General features: G+C 39.3%; 2 protein-coding genes across 4 annotated transcripts; one reads left to right on the top strand and one right to left on the bottom strand.

The window, feature by feature from the left end:
• Positions 1–5,882: 5,882 nt before the first annotated feature.
• Positions 5,883–12,506, bottom strand: nphp1 (nephronophthisis 1). Of its 2 annotated transcripts, none has more exons than XM_029521261.1 (20): positions 12,371–12,506; positions 11,801–11,862; positions 11,553–11,613; positions 11,292–11,425; positions 10,987–11,197; positions 10,469–10,570; positions 10,148–10,323; positions 9,918–9,966; positions 9,738–9,825; positions 9,202–9,296; positions 8,956–9,084; positions 8,769–8,843; positions 8,435–8,545; positions 8,195–8,277; positions 7,756–7,832; positions 7,542–7,641; positions 7,335–7,447; positions 7,173–7,246; positions 6,976–7,020; positions 5,883–6,775 (listed from the first exon to the last, which is right to left on the bottom strand). In XM_029521261.1, the coding sequence occupies exons 1-20, from the start codon at positions 12,434–12,436 to the stop codon at positions 6,497–6,499; spliced, it is 2,130 nt and encodes a 709-aa protein (XP_029377121.1). In that variant the 5' UTR covers positions 12,437–12,506; the 3' UTR covers positions 5,883–6,496. The 2 variants fall into 2 exon arrangements, with proteins under 2 accessions (XP_029377121.1, XP_029377122.1); XM_029521262.1 differs by having other exon boundaries at positions 5,883–6,751.
• An 814-nt stretch (positions 12,507–13,320) lies between these two features.
• LOC115055560 (C-factor) lies at positions 13,321–16,163 on the top strand. 2 transcript variants are annotated; one of them, XM_029521464.1, is made up of 4 exons: positions 13,321–13,656; positions 14,090–14,267; positions 14,424–14,518; positions 14,672–16,163. In XM_029521464.1, the coding sequence occupies exons 1-4, from the start codon at positions 13,330–13,332 to the stop codon at positions 14,861–14,863; spliced, it is 792 nt and encodes a 263-aa protein (XP_029377324.1). In that variant the 5' UTR covers positions 13,321–13,329; the 3' UTR covers positions 14,864–16,163. The 2 variants fall into 2 exon arrangements, with proteins under 2 accessions (XP_029377324.1, XP_029377325.1); XM_029521465.1 differs by having other exon boundaries at positions 14,424–14,522; positions 14,676–16,163.
• Positions 16,164–16,229: the final 66 nt, after the last annotated feature.

Below are 16,229 nucleotides of genomic sequence, written 5' to 3'. Positions count from 1 at the left end.
TCTCTCTTGTCTTCTGCACCTCCCTCCACCACACCTACTCATCCATTGCTCTGCTCGAAACTACCAGTTTGACAGGTGTTTTTTTTTTTTTTTTTTTTTTTGGCTTTGTTTTTGTAGAGGCATGATGTTGGTGTGTGTGTTTACAGTGTGTGTAAGTTTGTCTATAAATGGCAAGAACACTATTTACATGCACACAAAAAAGTGATTATGTTGCAGCTGATGCAGAGCTGTCATTGGCTATGAAATCAGCTGATGGTGAACATTATGTTGGGAAATCAAATTTATCAGTGAAAAAGTTAAAGCTCTTGCTTTAACCTCGGGGTTAATGAACTTGTAGCCTTTAAATTCGCTTCCAAATTCATCAGGTTTCACCTCTAGATGGGTGGATGGATGAATGGCCACTCAGTATGTGTTTGGGAAATATCCAGTAATAACACGCTGTCACTCTGCATTCAAGCCATTGACATTTTTATTGGGTGTGTCAAAATTTACTGGAAACATTTTAATTTCTGTCAGAAACAGGCGGCACAACACCATTATTATTTAGAACTGTTAAAATCGGCCCCGTGACCTGACCCCGGATAAGATGGTTATTGATTAACTAACAATAGCATGCTTCTTAAATGTTCATGTATATAATTAAATATTCAAAGTCATACATTAAAGAAAATGGCTGCTCACTGTAATGAGTGGTTTTACTTTTAATTATTTATTTGAATTTGTCGGTAATACTTGATTTTTAATTGCCATTGAGTATTTTTATAGTCAAACTGTTTAGAAAATAGAGAATCACAAAATTGGATTATTGTATTATATTAAAAATTGGGATTATTGTTTAGTTCCCATTGACTATGTGTTTTTCTGGATATTCATTCCATGCGGGGGCATGGATGGTTATTTTTCATTTTTTTAAATAAACTGCCAGGCATTGGTGATGGGGATAGTTGCTTACTCCATGAAAAGAGTACATTTTTCTAAGTGAATTACGGCAAATAGATATCTGGTGGTAGCTGATAGGCCCTATGCTAAATTCTAAACTCTACAGCTCCTGCTTGTATCAGTCCTCTGATCTAAATCAAGATACAATGATAAAGTCCAACTGACAAACACAGTGATGGTTTCCAGGCTGAGGGATTAAACCTCGGGAGAACATACAAAACCTATTGTGTAGGACGACTCTCTGCCTTTTCATCTGTCTAAATATCGGTGACTCTGGTGTGCTGTCACAAAATAAATGACAACATGCGCAAACAAGTTCAGATTCGGTGTTTTGTGCATGGATGGTAGCACCCATGAAGCCAACCTTCTCTCTGCTTTATGTTTTTGTACTGCCGCATGATTCGGTCCATGCAGGCTGGTTAAAATTTCCATTGCATCTATAGTTTTACTTTTACCTGGCCTGTTTTATCAAAATGATAAAACAAAGTAATCGTTTATAAACTACTAGTTATGTGGTTGGGGGTGGATGGGCAAGGGTGAAGGAAATAGAAGTGAACACAAAGTAGCTGATTTTCATCTGTGTGACCTGAACATCGATTTTAATGTTTAGATTCTTCCGGTGCATGTGGTTGAACCGTATACATCATTATCTCAACTTCTGATCGCCTACTAAACATTTTGTGTAGTGTAAAGTTGGTCAATGTCTCTCACTTTGAACTGGAGAAAAAGGTTTTCATGACCAAACTGAACCACTGAAGCTTTTCTGCGTTCAGATTTTAGGCGAGTCAGCTACAACAGCGACAGTGAGAGGTTGGATTAGTCAAGGTTCATCAATTTTTGTTTCCAAAAATGAGTCCGGTTCGAAATGCAAAAAATCAGTGTAGCTACATTTTTAGTACAATTACAGATAATGTTAAAGTTAAACCATGTTGTTTTTATGTCAATATAATATTGAATATGATTTTGGATGTTTCAGCTCACTACTTTGCTGAAAGTGCACGATAGGATATCATGTAAAACATAAACTTTTAATGACATCCGCCTTCTTGTTAAATGTGCAACATCTTGTAGTTTGTGTTAATGTGCTGACCAGCCTTTTGAAATGGAAATACTAAAATATTATGCAATGAGTCAATCTGCAAGTGAAGCTTTCATGTTGTCTGAATGAGGCAGGAGTCTCTCAGACAGAGAAACGGCCTTTGTTCTGCACAAGGTGACACACCTTAAGTCAACCGTTGTAACTGTTAGTATTTGTTAGGGTCACCGAAGCATTCACAAAGCAAAGTGACACCTCAAAAGGAGCAGGGACTGTTGCGATAACTCAACCGAGGCAGAGAATCGGCAGAGATTATTCTTCAGCCCTCCAGTTTATTCCAGTTACCACGTTTACTGTTGGAGGAACAGGAGCAAGAGGCAGGAGGTGATGCCTTCATTGTTTATGGCAGCAGAGACAGATGTTTGTTTGGGGTTATTTCAGGAGGTGAACTAACTTATAGTTATTTTATTCTTCTTTATTTGGAAAGATAAGCAGATACTCAACTCTCCCAAAGATTTAATGACCACAACCCCTCTAACTGAACTCAAGGTCTTCCTGCTGTGGCCCAATGACAGCATTCAGATGTCTTAGTTCGGCTAATATCGAATCAGCACTGGTCATACAAGTTCTAAAGCATGAATAAAAAACATTATCTTTTGTAATGACCTACAGAAGATGATATGTAGTCCTACAACACCACTTGGTGACTCTAAATTGTCCGTAGGTCTGAGTGTGAGTGTGAGTGGTTGTTGGCCCTGTGATGGACTGGTGACCTGTCTCACCCAGTGTGAGCTGGGATTGGCTCCAGCACTCCCGCAACGGATAAGTGGTAGAAGATGGATGAATGAATGAACTAACATGTACTGATTTTATCAAACTTCTATAAACATATAAAAGAAACGTGTTCCAAACCCGAAGGACCACAAAGCTTACTTATATACCTTGCTAGTTCGCTAAATCCTGCAATCACATTTTTTTTTTCCACCTTATTTAAATTCCTTAAAGTCACTGACACATTTACTCCTGCTGAAGTCAGCTATTGTAATAAGCTCTTGGTGTAAAACTATTGTAGGAGTTTCGTAGGCACGTCCTCATCACCGCACAGAGAGAGAAACTGGGCTACACTCAGAAGGAAGCCAACAAGCTGCATTTGGCCAGGAGAGACACACCTTGGACGAGATCTTTCACCATGGATCTGGTTACAGGCCTACACACACACACACACACACACACACACACACACACACACACACACATATACACACACACCTATTTACACAAATACCTCCATGGGAACCCCTGCCAGCTCTGTCAAAATACAAAGGCTATTTGTGTCAGGAGTAGGTACACAATGTTAGACACATAAAAAAAAAAAACAATGATAATGAATTTATTGTGTTTGTGTTTTATATCCTAATTGACAAAGCTACACAGTTTTCATTCGCCAAAAAATCTCATGTCTTGGGACGCAAGAGAGCAGAGCAGCCTGATGGTCAGACAGACTGAACTTCGACCATAGATTCAAGCCATTTTTTAGTCGTAAGCATGTGCTCTCCCTAATCTGCTAAGTAGCTGACCCCAACCTTTGACCCCCCTCCCAGGAGGACAAACACTGCACAAATGCATGACCAATATTGACCAAGCCAAATGTCTAAAACATAATCTTTACTGAATGATACTAAATGATTTTAGCATCAAAGGACAGTGCAGGTTTTATACTCTGGCCCAATGTTTTATACACAGTATTTTGATTACTTTTAAACAAGGGAGGAAAAAAAACTCATCCTTGGATCATCTTTCCGACTCTAGCCCAACTATATACAGGAAATTCGCACTTTCCTGCTTAACTGGTCTTGATCTGCTTTTAGGCCTCTTTTTCCTCCTATTACTCCTCCTCAGACACAATAGTTCTTCTGAGCACAAAGAGAACTGGATGAGAATGCCTCAGCGTTTCCAGGTGACAAAAGCCATCACATGTACAAGAAGGTTTTCTGTCTGTGGTTGAGTTTCTCTCTCGTGTTTTTCGTGTCATTTTAACTTTTTTTATGCTCATTTTTATTGCTCTTTTTCAAGTCAGAATTTCATCGCTGTCTCATTTTTTTCTTTGTCTGCATACGATCGTCAGATCCGAGAAATCTTTTGTTTCCTCATTCCTATTGATCATTTTAGTGAATTGAGATGTAACATCAAAGCAGTAAATATAAAATAAAATCAGATTTCATATGTGTCTTCCTTTGAAAACCAGATTTGTAGCACTGGTGGAAAAAAAAAAAAAAAAAGAAGCTCAGGGAATTATACATTTCTTTGGTCAATGCACTGAATGCACTGGTGCACTCACTAGTCAATACATAAATCTTTTCCATGGTTCCTTATTGACATTGTTTCTATTAATCAATGATATACAATAAAGAGCCCCCCCTCACACTTTTTTTGTTGATTGCAACCTTTGAATATTTATTTTATCTTTTCAATTCAACCCTGAACACTACTCTGGTTACCATAGGCTATCACCACGGCAACAACATAGGAATGTGGAAAAACCGGATATCCAGTATTATTCAGCAGCAAACACTGCGCCAATGAAAGGCTTGGTGTGTCCGTGTGTACACACTTAGAAGATGACTTCAGCTCTGTAACTGAATTATAGAGGTCTTTTTGAGGGCTTGGTAATGTTTTAGTCAGTCCTCAATTTAACAAGAAGCCATCTTAAGGTCAGAGGTTAAGTTGACTGCTAAATGGGTGTTACATTTAGGATTAAGTTTGTAATTGAGGGGATGTGAGGGATTGTGTGCTCACAGACTGTGTCCTTATAAGTAAACACATAAATGCAGTTTCCAGGGAATGCTTTGTCAGTACCAATACTTTGTTGCCAAAAGTTAGATGGGAAGAGCAATGCCACTGTCATTTCTGTATAGTAAATTTTCACGAGCAGCTGGTTGGATTATTTTATCTCAAAGACAGAAAACAGGACGAAACTGCTCGCCCAGCTCCATCAAACATAGAGACCTCCTCTTTCAGAAATTAAATAACCTCATTTAAAATCCCAATGACATACTGTTAAAATCCAGCCTTGGAGCAGAGCCCTTCTCAGCAGTATGGTGTGTGACTCATGTCTGAATGTGTGAATATTGTCTGAATATTAATGGATCAAACATGCTCATCTATATATGTCTGCGTTCAGCGACTTTCACAGATTAAACGTCCAAGTCTGACAGAAGAACTGAGTCATTGAGTTGAGTTGGGGGGGGGGGGTGTCTAATATGTTTCTGTCATAAAATTTTGTATTGATGCATATTCATGATACCAGAAGAGCACATTGGTGAGATTACTGGACTAAAATTGCATAGGTTTCATTTTCTAATAGCAAGTGCTGTGGTCACTATGAATTTAACTGAGACTTCATCGATGTCACACTCATTAATTAACATATTATGTGCCAGATTGAGTCATCCAAAAACCACCATAGGAATCTTACAGAATAGAATATAACAGAATATTACAATACTAAAGTCACAACAAAAGATAAATCAGACACTGACCTTTGTAAAAGTCTGAATAGTAGGATTTATGGGGAAGGCAGTGAACCTGCATGACATAATGTTAGGATTCATCCTAATAATAAATGTTAGTTGATATGTGAATCCTCAGCTGACATACAACATGAGCCTTTCTATGATCAGACTAATCCAACCTCTCACTGTCCCTGTTCTTTTATACCAGGCTATAAAAAGAGCACAGCAGACTAATTATTAACTATGAACACTGCTGTTATGCTCTGTAACTCTACACTCCACACACGACTGGTTTTAGAGATGAGTGAAGCAGCCCAGTCACCAGGGTTGACTGACAAAACTTGATAGCAAGTAATTTTGTCATAAATCAACATTATTTTAATAGTTACCACAAAATAGAACAACGTGACAGAAAATAGCAGAAAGAAGATGCTAATAATGTTACTATTTTATTACTATATCACACCTATTCAGACAATCAATAGGCACATTAGCTGTGATTGGTGTATCAGCTGATCACCAAATAAACAAAGATGACTTTGGACTGCATGTTTTGTACAATATGTGATGGTAATGTGCGAGCATTTCTCAAAAGTGAGACCACCTCCTTTTTTGTCACAATGCAGACTAGTGGTGAGAGTCTTTATTTTTATAATTGACAATGAATCCCAAGAAATGGCTAGAACCAACAATGGATTGATTGGAAGTCTGATATAATTTCCCCCAAATGCACTAACAAAAGAAAAGTAGAACCAAGAGAAAAAAGAACTTCTGAGAAACTCAAATAATTTAGGCAAACAAAAAAGTGTGTATTGAGTCAATATTTGTATTGACTGTTTGTTTGTTTACCAGTAATTTTTTTCCCATGGTTGTTGTATCATTAAATATCCAGCAATGTTTGTGATAGCAAGAATATAGAACATCAGCTGCTTCATCATTAAGGTTCTACATATTAAAAATGTATTTATGGCATTTTGTGGGGGACCAACATAAACATAGTGATGTGAGGCTATCGTGTTACATGCAGCAGGCTAAAGGTCAACTCGGAAACATCGAAGGCGAGATGAGAGTGCATGGGATCAACAAAAAATTCTAGACTTCCTGTTTGGCCAGTGGTGTGCTGGGTGTGTTTGAGAGAATTCAGGGTTGCATAAATGATCTTGGCCCGTTGCTCCTCTGAGGTTGGGTCTGCCCAATGATAACAGTGCAGTGAGGGCGAGTGAAGGAGGAAATAGACAGTTGACATGTAGACCTTAACAAACTCCTGTTTCAGAAAAAACAAGTCTCTCTGCAAACATACAGAGAGGAAGAGACAGGTTATATTCAGAGCTCATCAGCAACCTGCAGTGAATGTATGATTTGAAAACGCACTCTGCACAGTACAGGATGAACACAGATCTTCTTGGTTGACAAAAAATTCCAAGTTACACATGCTGACATCACCCTCTATGGGTCTGAATTGGTATGACTCACATAAACCGTACTCACCTTCTGTGCCCTGCTCATTTTGGTCTCAGCGTCCAACCAGGCACCCTGAAGGACAGAAAGTAACAATGAATACTGTTCATTTTAGTTATGCAAATTATCACAATTGTTTGATTTTTCAAAATTTGCATCTGTAATTTCAATTCTACAATAAACCTAACAAATCAACGAATTCTACTGAAATCCCCTTCGAAACTGACCCTGAGGGCATCTAGTAGATCTGGCTGGTCCAACAGTAACGGGAAAGTAGAAAGTATAGGACTGCATATCAGGTCTGAAAAAGACGGTTATTCATTGTTTCTAAGTAAGTACTGTGTAAATCTGGAGTTTGGATAATATACAGTGTGGGAGGTGTATTCTACCTGCATTCTGCATGGTAGGCCTGTCCATCAGTAGTGTGTCAGCTAGCAGCTGTCTGTGTAGGACCAGCAGGTGGACACTGCTCAAACAGTGCAGCAGAGTGTCTGGCAGGAGACTGAAAGGGAAAGAAATATTTGTAACTAACACACGTCTAATTTTGGTAATTATTACATACATACATGTGTGATTTGTATTGCTGATCCCCCCACCTGAGTTGCGCTCTGGTCCGGCCGTTTGCAGACTTCAACTTGACTACCAATTTGGGCTGCCGTCTGGCCTGGAGCATCTGCTGGAAAACACCAGTTTGAGCTGAGAGGAGAGGAGAGGAAACAGTCAATTCTCTGTAGTTTTTTCTTACTGTAAGTCAAGATTTACACAATTCTTTATACTGGGCACGTGTTGAGTTGTGCTGTGTTTTCTTACATGCCCTGGTGACAGAAGCCTCTACTGCTACATCCTTCTCAAATGGGGTTCCACCTTTGACTGGCAGCTCATAAGTCCTACACACAGGTTGGATGAGATATATTGAGAGCAAAGTCAACAAAGTTCATTGTGTGTTTAAATAAAAACAGTTTGCTCTGACAGGTGTGTTCCTTTTCTAATCAAGTAAACACAGCTAGACTCCAATGGAGGAGTCCAAGGATGGTCAAAAGAGTTGGTAGGGTGATGTCATGCAGACGTTAAGCATCAAAGGATCAAAGGCTATAAAATGGAGATTTAAATCACCATCGATACACTTGTCAGGAGCAGCCATTTAATTTTTGAACCTATATAGTCTAACATGTTAAGAAAAAACTGTAATGTCTGTCTGGCACTGATACTGATACTGTATCTGCATGTGTGTGTGTGTGTGAGTGTGTACCTGCTGGGGAGTGGATTTCCAGTGTCATCTGTCAGTTTGAGGAAAGCCCACCCACAGCTCAGGTCTCCTCTTTCACCTGTAGACTAAGTTACACACGTAAAGTAAAAATTAGACACAGTCCCTCAACACTCAGTGAAGGGGTTTCTTTCTTTATCAACTTCCATCCAAGCAACAGTGGTTTTTCATTTCCTGTTTGGTTCCTTGTCTCTCATCCGTGTTTCTGTGCGTGTTGTTTCTTACATTCCGTATAAAGGTGACCCCGAGTTCAAAGAGGATACCGAGTTCAGGAGATGTAGCGTTGCAGCGTAGAAAACAGTCTCCATCTAGGAGGGTGGGTAAGATACCTGTCATCTGGGACCAACACACAAATACTTATTGTCGATGCCAGATCATATTTCACAGGAAATTTCAAAATTTAAGAACAAGCTTAAATTAAACTTTGATGTTTCACTTCCCGCGTCCCAACCATCAGATTCTTAGTACTAATTTGGCCAAAGTTGGCATCCTTTCACCCAACAATGAAGGGAATTAATTGCAGTGTTTTATTCCAATGTTGGCAATACTATGAACATACCCTGGGAGAGAAACTCCAGGTCTTGGAGCTCCTGGGGTTATAGGTTGCCCTCACTGTGTGGATGTTACTCAAAACCTGCAACACAAGTATATATTTTTTCTTTTTAAGATTTGAGTTGATAGTAGAAGTGTCAGGGTAAGGAAGTACAGCTACTTACTATTATTTATAACAAGGATTGTCATGATACCTGAGATCCATCAAAGGCACAGAGGCGAATGTGTCTGCTCAGGACCTGAACTCCAACCCCAGGAGTAGGAATCATCCTGCAGCTCCACAAAGTGAAACAAACACAAGTCTGGACCTGCCGAGTTCGAACCTATGCAACAAATTTATAAAAATCTGTACTGTTTTAGTCGAGAGAGCATGTTCATGGCTGGATGATCTGCACTTTGAGAAACTGAAAGACAACGGAAAGAACAAAAGATTGTCTCACCCTGCCTGTGTCTGGATCAATGAAGAGGTCTTTAAATGAAAGCTGTGACTGGCTGAGCTCAGGCTGAATATGGTGACTTCCTCTGTACGTTACACCTGAATAAAAGACAAGTTGACTTTAACTCAGAATTTTGCAGTATTTATTAACTGGTGGTGACCAACACCACTTGCTGTTGTTGTGCTGAAGATACTTCAAGTGACTTGCCTCAATGCTTTATCCACATGACTGTGGCTCTTAATTTAGTAATAAGAAGTAACTTGTGGTAATATAACTAGTAAAGATAATGAAAAGCAACTCACATGGAAAGAAAATACCACAAACTACCTAATAATAGAATTAAATGACAAAACAAAAATCCACAGAAAAAGATTCAACATGGAGCTAAGCTTTGGACACAAAGAGCTGAAAATAGGTAATTATTCAAAAAAGGGATTGACAGAAAATCACATAATTTTATAAACAGCAGGCAGTGTGCATGTGCGTCTCAGGTGACAGGATTGCCTGTGACTTGTGTAATTATTGGAGTGTATGATGACCTTCATCCAGCAGCAGTTTGTTGAGAGTTGATGGTCTGAATCCTGAAGGTATAGCCCCCATGGCAGACAGCACATCTGTTGCATCAATCTGACGCACACAAACATACACATGATACAACAGGTACATTTACATTGGTATCAGATCTATTCAGTTTAACTGTATTTGAGTATGTATTTTACCTCAGTCAGAGCTTTTCTCACAGTGGACCAGTTGGAGTGTGAAGCACCACTGTCAAACAACAGGTGACAGTGGTAAATTTACGGTTCATATTTGGTTGTTTTTGATCATGTGGAGAAATGATGTTGACACAATTCAACTCAGGCAACTTAGGCCTGTTGAACAAAGACTGATTCAAGGACATCCAAAGGCTAATGTCACTCAATTTAAAGCACATATTCAAAAGCGGAACCTCTGTTTGTCTCTGTCGTTGGGCAGTTTGTCATCATCTTGGTCTTCTGATGAGTCCTCTGCATCATCACCATCACCATCATCATCAACATCATCATCGTCATCATCTTCATCTTCATCTTCATCTTCATCATCATCTTCATCATCATCATCATCCTCAGGTATACCTGAGCCAATCTGAAAAAAATCATTTTTAACTTGCAGATACTTCAACAGTATACAGAAGCACATGAACATTGCTTAAAATGAAAAACACAAGAAGAGAGCAAGATTGAGATACTGTTGGATGTTTTGTGATGCAGTTGTTTAGTAGGTTGTGTACCTTCAAATAGGTTTTCGGCACCACTCCCCTGTTGCCTTTAGGGTCCTGAGCCAGCCACCATCCATCCACTGTCTTCTTGATGATCCTTAATACCTCCCCTTTCTAATAATAAAAGGGACATTAACACATCATGTAACTTCACATTCATGATGCATCACTAATTTCTGATTTCCAAGAGGTATATTGGTTATTTAACTTAACTTACAGAGTATTCAGGTTCATGCATAGGCTTGTCCACACAGAATATTTCTCATCAAAAATAAGCTTCATTTCTGTGCAACTTTTAAGAATTTAAAAAAATGCTTGACTAGTTAGAGAGTAAGTAGTAAAGAAGTGGGGTTGAAGTTGAGCCAGTTTGTTAAGAACAGTAAACTGTTGGTCATCACAGCTTCGGTTACATCTCCAATTAACTTCGACTTCTAATTTTTAAAACTTTTCTAGACCCCTGCATGATTCTGTCTCCTTCATGTGCTGTTTTTGTTTTTTTTTTTTGCCCAATGAAACAGGAAGTACTTTACCTGAACAGACAGATCTCCTTCCTGCTCCCCTTTAAAATTACTGAGGACTGTGTAGATGTGAGGATCTGATTTAGATGGTGGCTTCACAGCTCGCTTGTCATTCACTCGATCCTCCTCCTCATCAACATCATCATCATCATCATCATCATCGTCATCATCATCATCGTCCTCGTCCTCACTGTTTTCGTCTTTATCTTCTGTTGAAACATTGCTGTGGAAAAGACCACAATAGAAAGGAATTGTTTAGTACAATAAACAACCAGGACTCCCCCTCATTTATTTTCCATTTCACACAGGTCACTGACCCTGCAGCTCTGCTTGGTCCTGGTGGTGAAAGTTCCAGAGAGAGCATTTTCAGACGTTCCAAGATGTTCTGTAGGTGTCTCTCCTCTTCCTGTTTCCTCTGATCATAGTTTCCCACTGGAGCTGGCTCATCAGCCTTGAAAAAGTCATACATTATTAAATAATTACTAATAATGTCAACTTTTGTTGTATTGAAGAGATGTCTCTTTAATACAACAAAGAAGTAACTGATGCAGGTAACTGTAACAGTATACATCACTCACCTTTGTCAGTTTCTTCAGTGTGTTCAGTGTCTGCTCTGCTAATATCTGCAGCTCTTGGCATCTGTTAGGAATTTGACATTTAACATTAAAACCAATTATATCCTAACAGGATGCAAATGGAACGGCAATGTTTGAAGAGCAAAGCCATCTCACTTAAACTGTTTCGATGCAAGTCAGTGGGAGTGTCCTACTCTTAAATGGATCTGTAGTTTAGAAAGCAGTGTTGGGCTCCTGTCAGACATGCTTACCTCTCAAATGCCTCTTCAGTAGATCCACCATGACTTGGTACAGCCTTCACCAGGTTGGCAACCTTGGTTAGAAAAAATATGGAGGGGGACAACGATCGATACCTTTTTAAAGCTCTTTTTCGCCAGATTTTGTTTATTAAATGAACCATATCACGTCAGAGACCAGTGTCAGTTTCAATTCTAGTCTTTAATATTAGTTTGCTTCTTGGCAAAGTTTTGCATTGTACAAATTATAGGGTACAAACTTTGGCGCAAACTTTCTAATCCTACCGAAAAGCATTTAATTTAAAGAAATTCGCCATTATACCCTTTGTTTACCCTTTGTTTGTTTGCTGGGTAATATGAACGTATGGGCAGGGCATAAAAACTGTTACAATGAAATTGTCCAAGTTATAGTTACAGTACCATTAGCAAAGTCGCTGCACCTCAAATCTTATATTTGTTGTATATGGAGATTAATGTCGATGCCACGTCAATGTGCACTTAGTGTTCGGGGCATTTAGTTCCATACAGATAGAGATTACACATCGCCGAAAAAAATGCAAAAGCAAATGCCATTCTCCAACAAACCTGTTTTTCTATTTCGCCCACGTCCCTCTGGACAAGTTGTAAAGGTCCCTTTCTTTTTGGAGGCATTTATACGATGATATATGCCCCATAATCCATGTTAGCCGATCCGAGCTAGCTAGCTGACGCTACACGTCCACTGGTCGCTAGGCAACCGATTTCTTCTTCGGGCTTGGACTTCACCATCTCGATTAAAACAATTGCATTCATTAACGTCGTTTTTAAATGCCTCATATTTATGTAATTTAAATACCTTTCTCGTTATTCGTTGTGTGTTTGTGTGTTATATATGTACGATCGAGTTTATTATACATAATCATCCTTCGGTATTGCGCTACCGCCATCTACAGTGTGGAGGGCGGAGCTGCTAAAAGATGCTAAAATTGCCTCTTTTATGTGGTTAATTAAACGCCTAGCTCTATTTTTTTTCAGTCTACTTGTGCATTAGGTTCTGTAATGTTGCTGCTATTGATATTTAATGGAAAATAAGGGCTGATTGTCAACTGGAAAACAATGAAACGTAGGATTTCTGTCTTGCTCTGGCTAGTAGATCCTACACAATGTTACCAGACACGGAAGAGTACGTTTTCTTTATGAACATTGTGATGACTCGGCTGGGGGACCATCATAAAAGTCGTATGTAATGGAGTTGTATAACCGCCCTCCTGAAGACCTACAAAAAGCGTGCTACACGTTGTGAAACATGCTGCCTTTACGTTCTCCTCGTTAGCACCTAATCTATCAGAGCAATGTGGAACAATTTATTCCAAAAGATTGTTTACTGTTACTCCATTAAGAAAAATATAATTTGAAAAAATCGTGTTTTAAAATAAGTTTTTGTCAACAAAAGCCATTATTTATCTTGTCATTTTAAAATCTTCATTCGACGACATTTCCGATAGATCTTGAACGCAGCAAACACAACCAGCGTCCATTCACTTTCACTCTCTCTCTCTTCTGCCATGGCGGCCCCCGTCGCTCTCATTCAAGGAGCCAGCAGAGGTCTGGGACTTCAATTCTGCAAACACATCTTGAAAAACAAAAGCACCGCTGCCGTTGTAGCGACATGCCGGAACCCGGACGGAGCCGCCGAGCTGCGGAGCCTGGCCGGTCAACACCCGGGCAGACTGACGGTCCTCCGGCTGGACGTGCAGAGAGAGGAGGACATCCGCGGAGCTGCGGAGCGGGTTAAGGAAAACTTCGGACGGCTGGATTTGGTTGTAAACTCGTCGGCGATGCTTCATCCCTCTGGGAAAGGAGAGACCAGCCTAAGGGATGTTTCTGCTCAGGTAACGCATTTTTTTTTTACTGTGTTAAGGCTTGCTTTCAGCGCTCAGCACTACTTAACCATGAGCACATCATCCACTTATTTAGAGGTTCCCTTCATTTCCCCCAGAAGCCGAAGTGCATTACACATTAAACTTGTCTCATCAGCAATTTATGGGACATTCAATAACCCGCTGGAGCCTGTGTTCTGGGGTCTACATCAAAGTCTAAATCAAGATGATCACATCTATCCAAAAAGTTATTTGTGAAAGACTGACTTGCTGTTATCTTAAAGCTACTGGGCAATAGTTAAGTAACAATTCTTCTTATCTGTTTTGTTCATATTTGTGTTTTTCCATCCGCTCACCACGGAAATAGTTAGGAACCAAAACTTGCATCTCCACCGATTAAGAGTGATTAAATTATGACTCTGTTTGATCGATTGATCTCTTTCAGGGCGTCATTTCCACCTTGACAACCAACACAGTGGGTCCACTGGTTATGGCAAAGTATTTTGCTCCTCTCCTTCAAAAAGGTGGAGGTGGTTTTGGGCAGCAGCCCACAGAGAAGGCGAAGCAGCACAATGGCATCATTGTCAATATCACAGCCAAAGTGGGATCCATTGGTGACAATGGTAAGAATTGTGTGTGTGTGTGTGGGGGGGGGGGACATCAACTGCCAGGAACTACGTTGTGCTTCATGCTTGTAGCTTAAGTAGAAGCAAAGAGTGTGCATTCACATGGAAAATTACAATCTAACTCTGTCTCCATGCCCCACCCCTCTTTCTCAGGTCTTGGGGGTTGGTACAGCTACAGGATGTCTAAAGCAGCTCTTAACATGGCCACCAGGAATCTGTCCATAGAGCTGAGTCGCGGTCGACCTAAGGCAGGTCTAAGTACTCTTAAACATGCTTTGACCTTCATAAACAATGTGGTACAATAGTGGTAACAATACTTAGCCAAAGAAAACATTTTTCACAGAGTTCCTGTAATCATACCATTTATATTATTATTTGTTTTTATTTTGTTGTTGTTGTAGGTAGTGTGTGTGTCCTTACATCCAGGAACAGTGAACACAGACCTCTCTCGGCCATATCACAAAAATGTGCCTAAAGACAAGTTGTTCACCACTGAACACTCTGTCAGCTGTCTGATGAGCATAATAGACGCACTAAATATTGAAAAGACTGGCAAGGCATACAGCTGGGATGGGGCTGAACTTCCTTGGTAGTAAATGGCTCCAAGTTCTTCAGAGAGAAATTATACTAATCCCCTAGGACCCTCTGGACTGGGTTGAAACTTCGACTGAAAGTCACCAGAACTGAAGATGTCTGTGATGAGGATTCCTGATGGAGGCAAAGTCCAATGGCTCAACGATGACATAAACGTCTTCCGCTATCTCACAACCAACCAAAGTGCTCCAATCACCCATCAACCTTATGCTATGTATAATGAAGACCTCCTCTGGTTGGAAATTATTTTAAAATAATAGTTAGACATTTTCGGATATGTTCATTAACTTCCTTCAAAACAATCACATGACACTGATGAAACTCAATAATTGCTCTTCAGGTCATCTTCTCCAACCAAGGCTAGAGAGAGCTATCCTCTGTGCAAAGAACACAACCCATGTACCAGCACCTCCAAATCAAATTAACAACCCAACAATGTATGAAAAAACACATTTCCCAAAATGTGGAACTGTTTCTTTAAGTGTGACAGCTATAACTAATATCTGATATTGTCTGCTGTCTTTCACAATATAGTGGAATAAATAATAATAAACTCAGAGTAGAGAACAGATTTGGATGTGTCACAGTGTCTAAAAATCAAAATGTGACACACTGAGAGATGCAAATCGATATATGAAACCATCATTGAGAATAAACAGGTTAATATGATAAATGTTCATTTCTGTTTAAACAGCATATATGTGGGTTTCATCTTAATTAAACCCCCCCCCAAAAAAAAACTATAATTCATTCATTCATTCATTTAAAAAAATTACTCTTTTGGAGGCCATCTTACTCTAAATTATTTCTGTCATTGAGAACTTCAACTGGCATAAAAGCTTTACACCAGATGATGGCAGCATTTGCAGGCATCATTAATATTACTGACTGGTATGATTGGATCAAAGTCTGAGATTAAAGGATGTGTCCCAAAATAACTAATAATGCATTATATGTATTTCTTGTAGTTTTGTGTAACTTTCTAAAGTCCTGCACCCTGGACCCAGATACTGTATGCCAATACAATAATTTTATAATTTAGTGTGTTTTTGAAACAATCATTTTACACCACAGCATTATAATTTTTTAATTACTGTGTTTAAAAGTTACTTTTCCTGATCACTTTAGTAACATCAGTTATAGATTTATAAATCTTAAACTACAGAATATTATGGCCTGTGAAAACAATGGTTAGAAAATGACTGTCATAAAAATTAAAACCAGTCCTGCCTAGTGATTGTGTCATTTATCAAGCTGAGACTTGAAGTTTGACCTTTGCATCTTTCTATTAAAAGCCCTGCTTAATATTAGCTTTCCTTGAAAATAAAACTTCTATATGTTTATGTATGTGCTACTCAGTTTATG

Source organism: Echeneis naucrates, chromosome 15 (assembly GCF_900963305.1).
Source record: "Echeneis naucrates chromosome 15, fEcheNa1.1, whole genome shotgun sequence".
Taxonomy (NCBI): domain Eukaryota; kingdom Metazoa; phylum Chordata; class Actinopteri; order Carangiformes; family Echeneidae; genus Echeneis; species Echeneis naucrates.
Note: the sequence above shows the minus strand (reverse complement) of the source record. Positions and strands in the feature narration are given on the sequence as shown.

Coding starts and splice junctions, on each gene's coding strand:
- nphp1 (XM_029521261.1), bottom strand. CDS start 12,436: ATGCCTCCAAAAAGAAAGGGACCTTTACAACTTGTCCAGAGGGACGTG. Junction 10,571..10,986: donor AAGGAGATCTGTCTGTTCAG/GTAAAGTACTTC, acceptor TTTTATTATTAG/AAAGGGGAGGTATTAAGGAT. Junction 7,247..7,334: donor GCCTACCATGCAGAATGCAG/GTAGAATACACC, acceptor CGTCTTTTTCAG/ACCTGATATGCAGTCCTATA.
- LOC115055560 (XM_029521464.1), top strand. CDS start 13,330: ATGGCGGCCCCCGTCGCTCTCATTCAAGGAGCCAGCAGAGGTCTGGGA. Junction 13,657..14,089: donor TAAGGGATGTTTCTGCTCAG/GTAACGCATTTT, acceptor GATCTCTTTCAG/GGCGTCATTTCCACCTTGAC. Junction 14,268..14,423: donor GGGATCCATTGGTGACAATG/GTAAGAATTGTG, acceptor CCTCTTTCTCAG/GTCTTGGGGGTTGGTACAGC.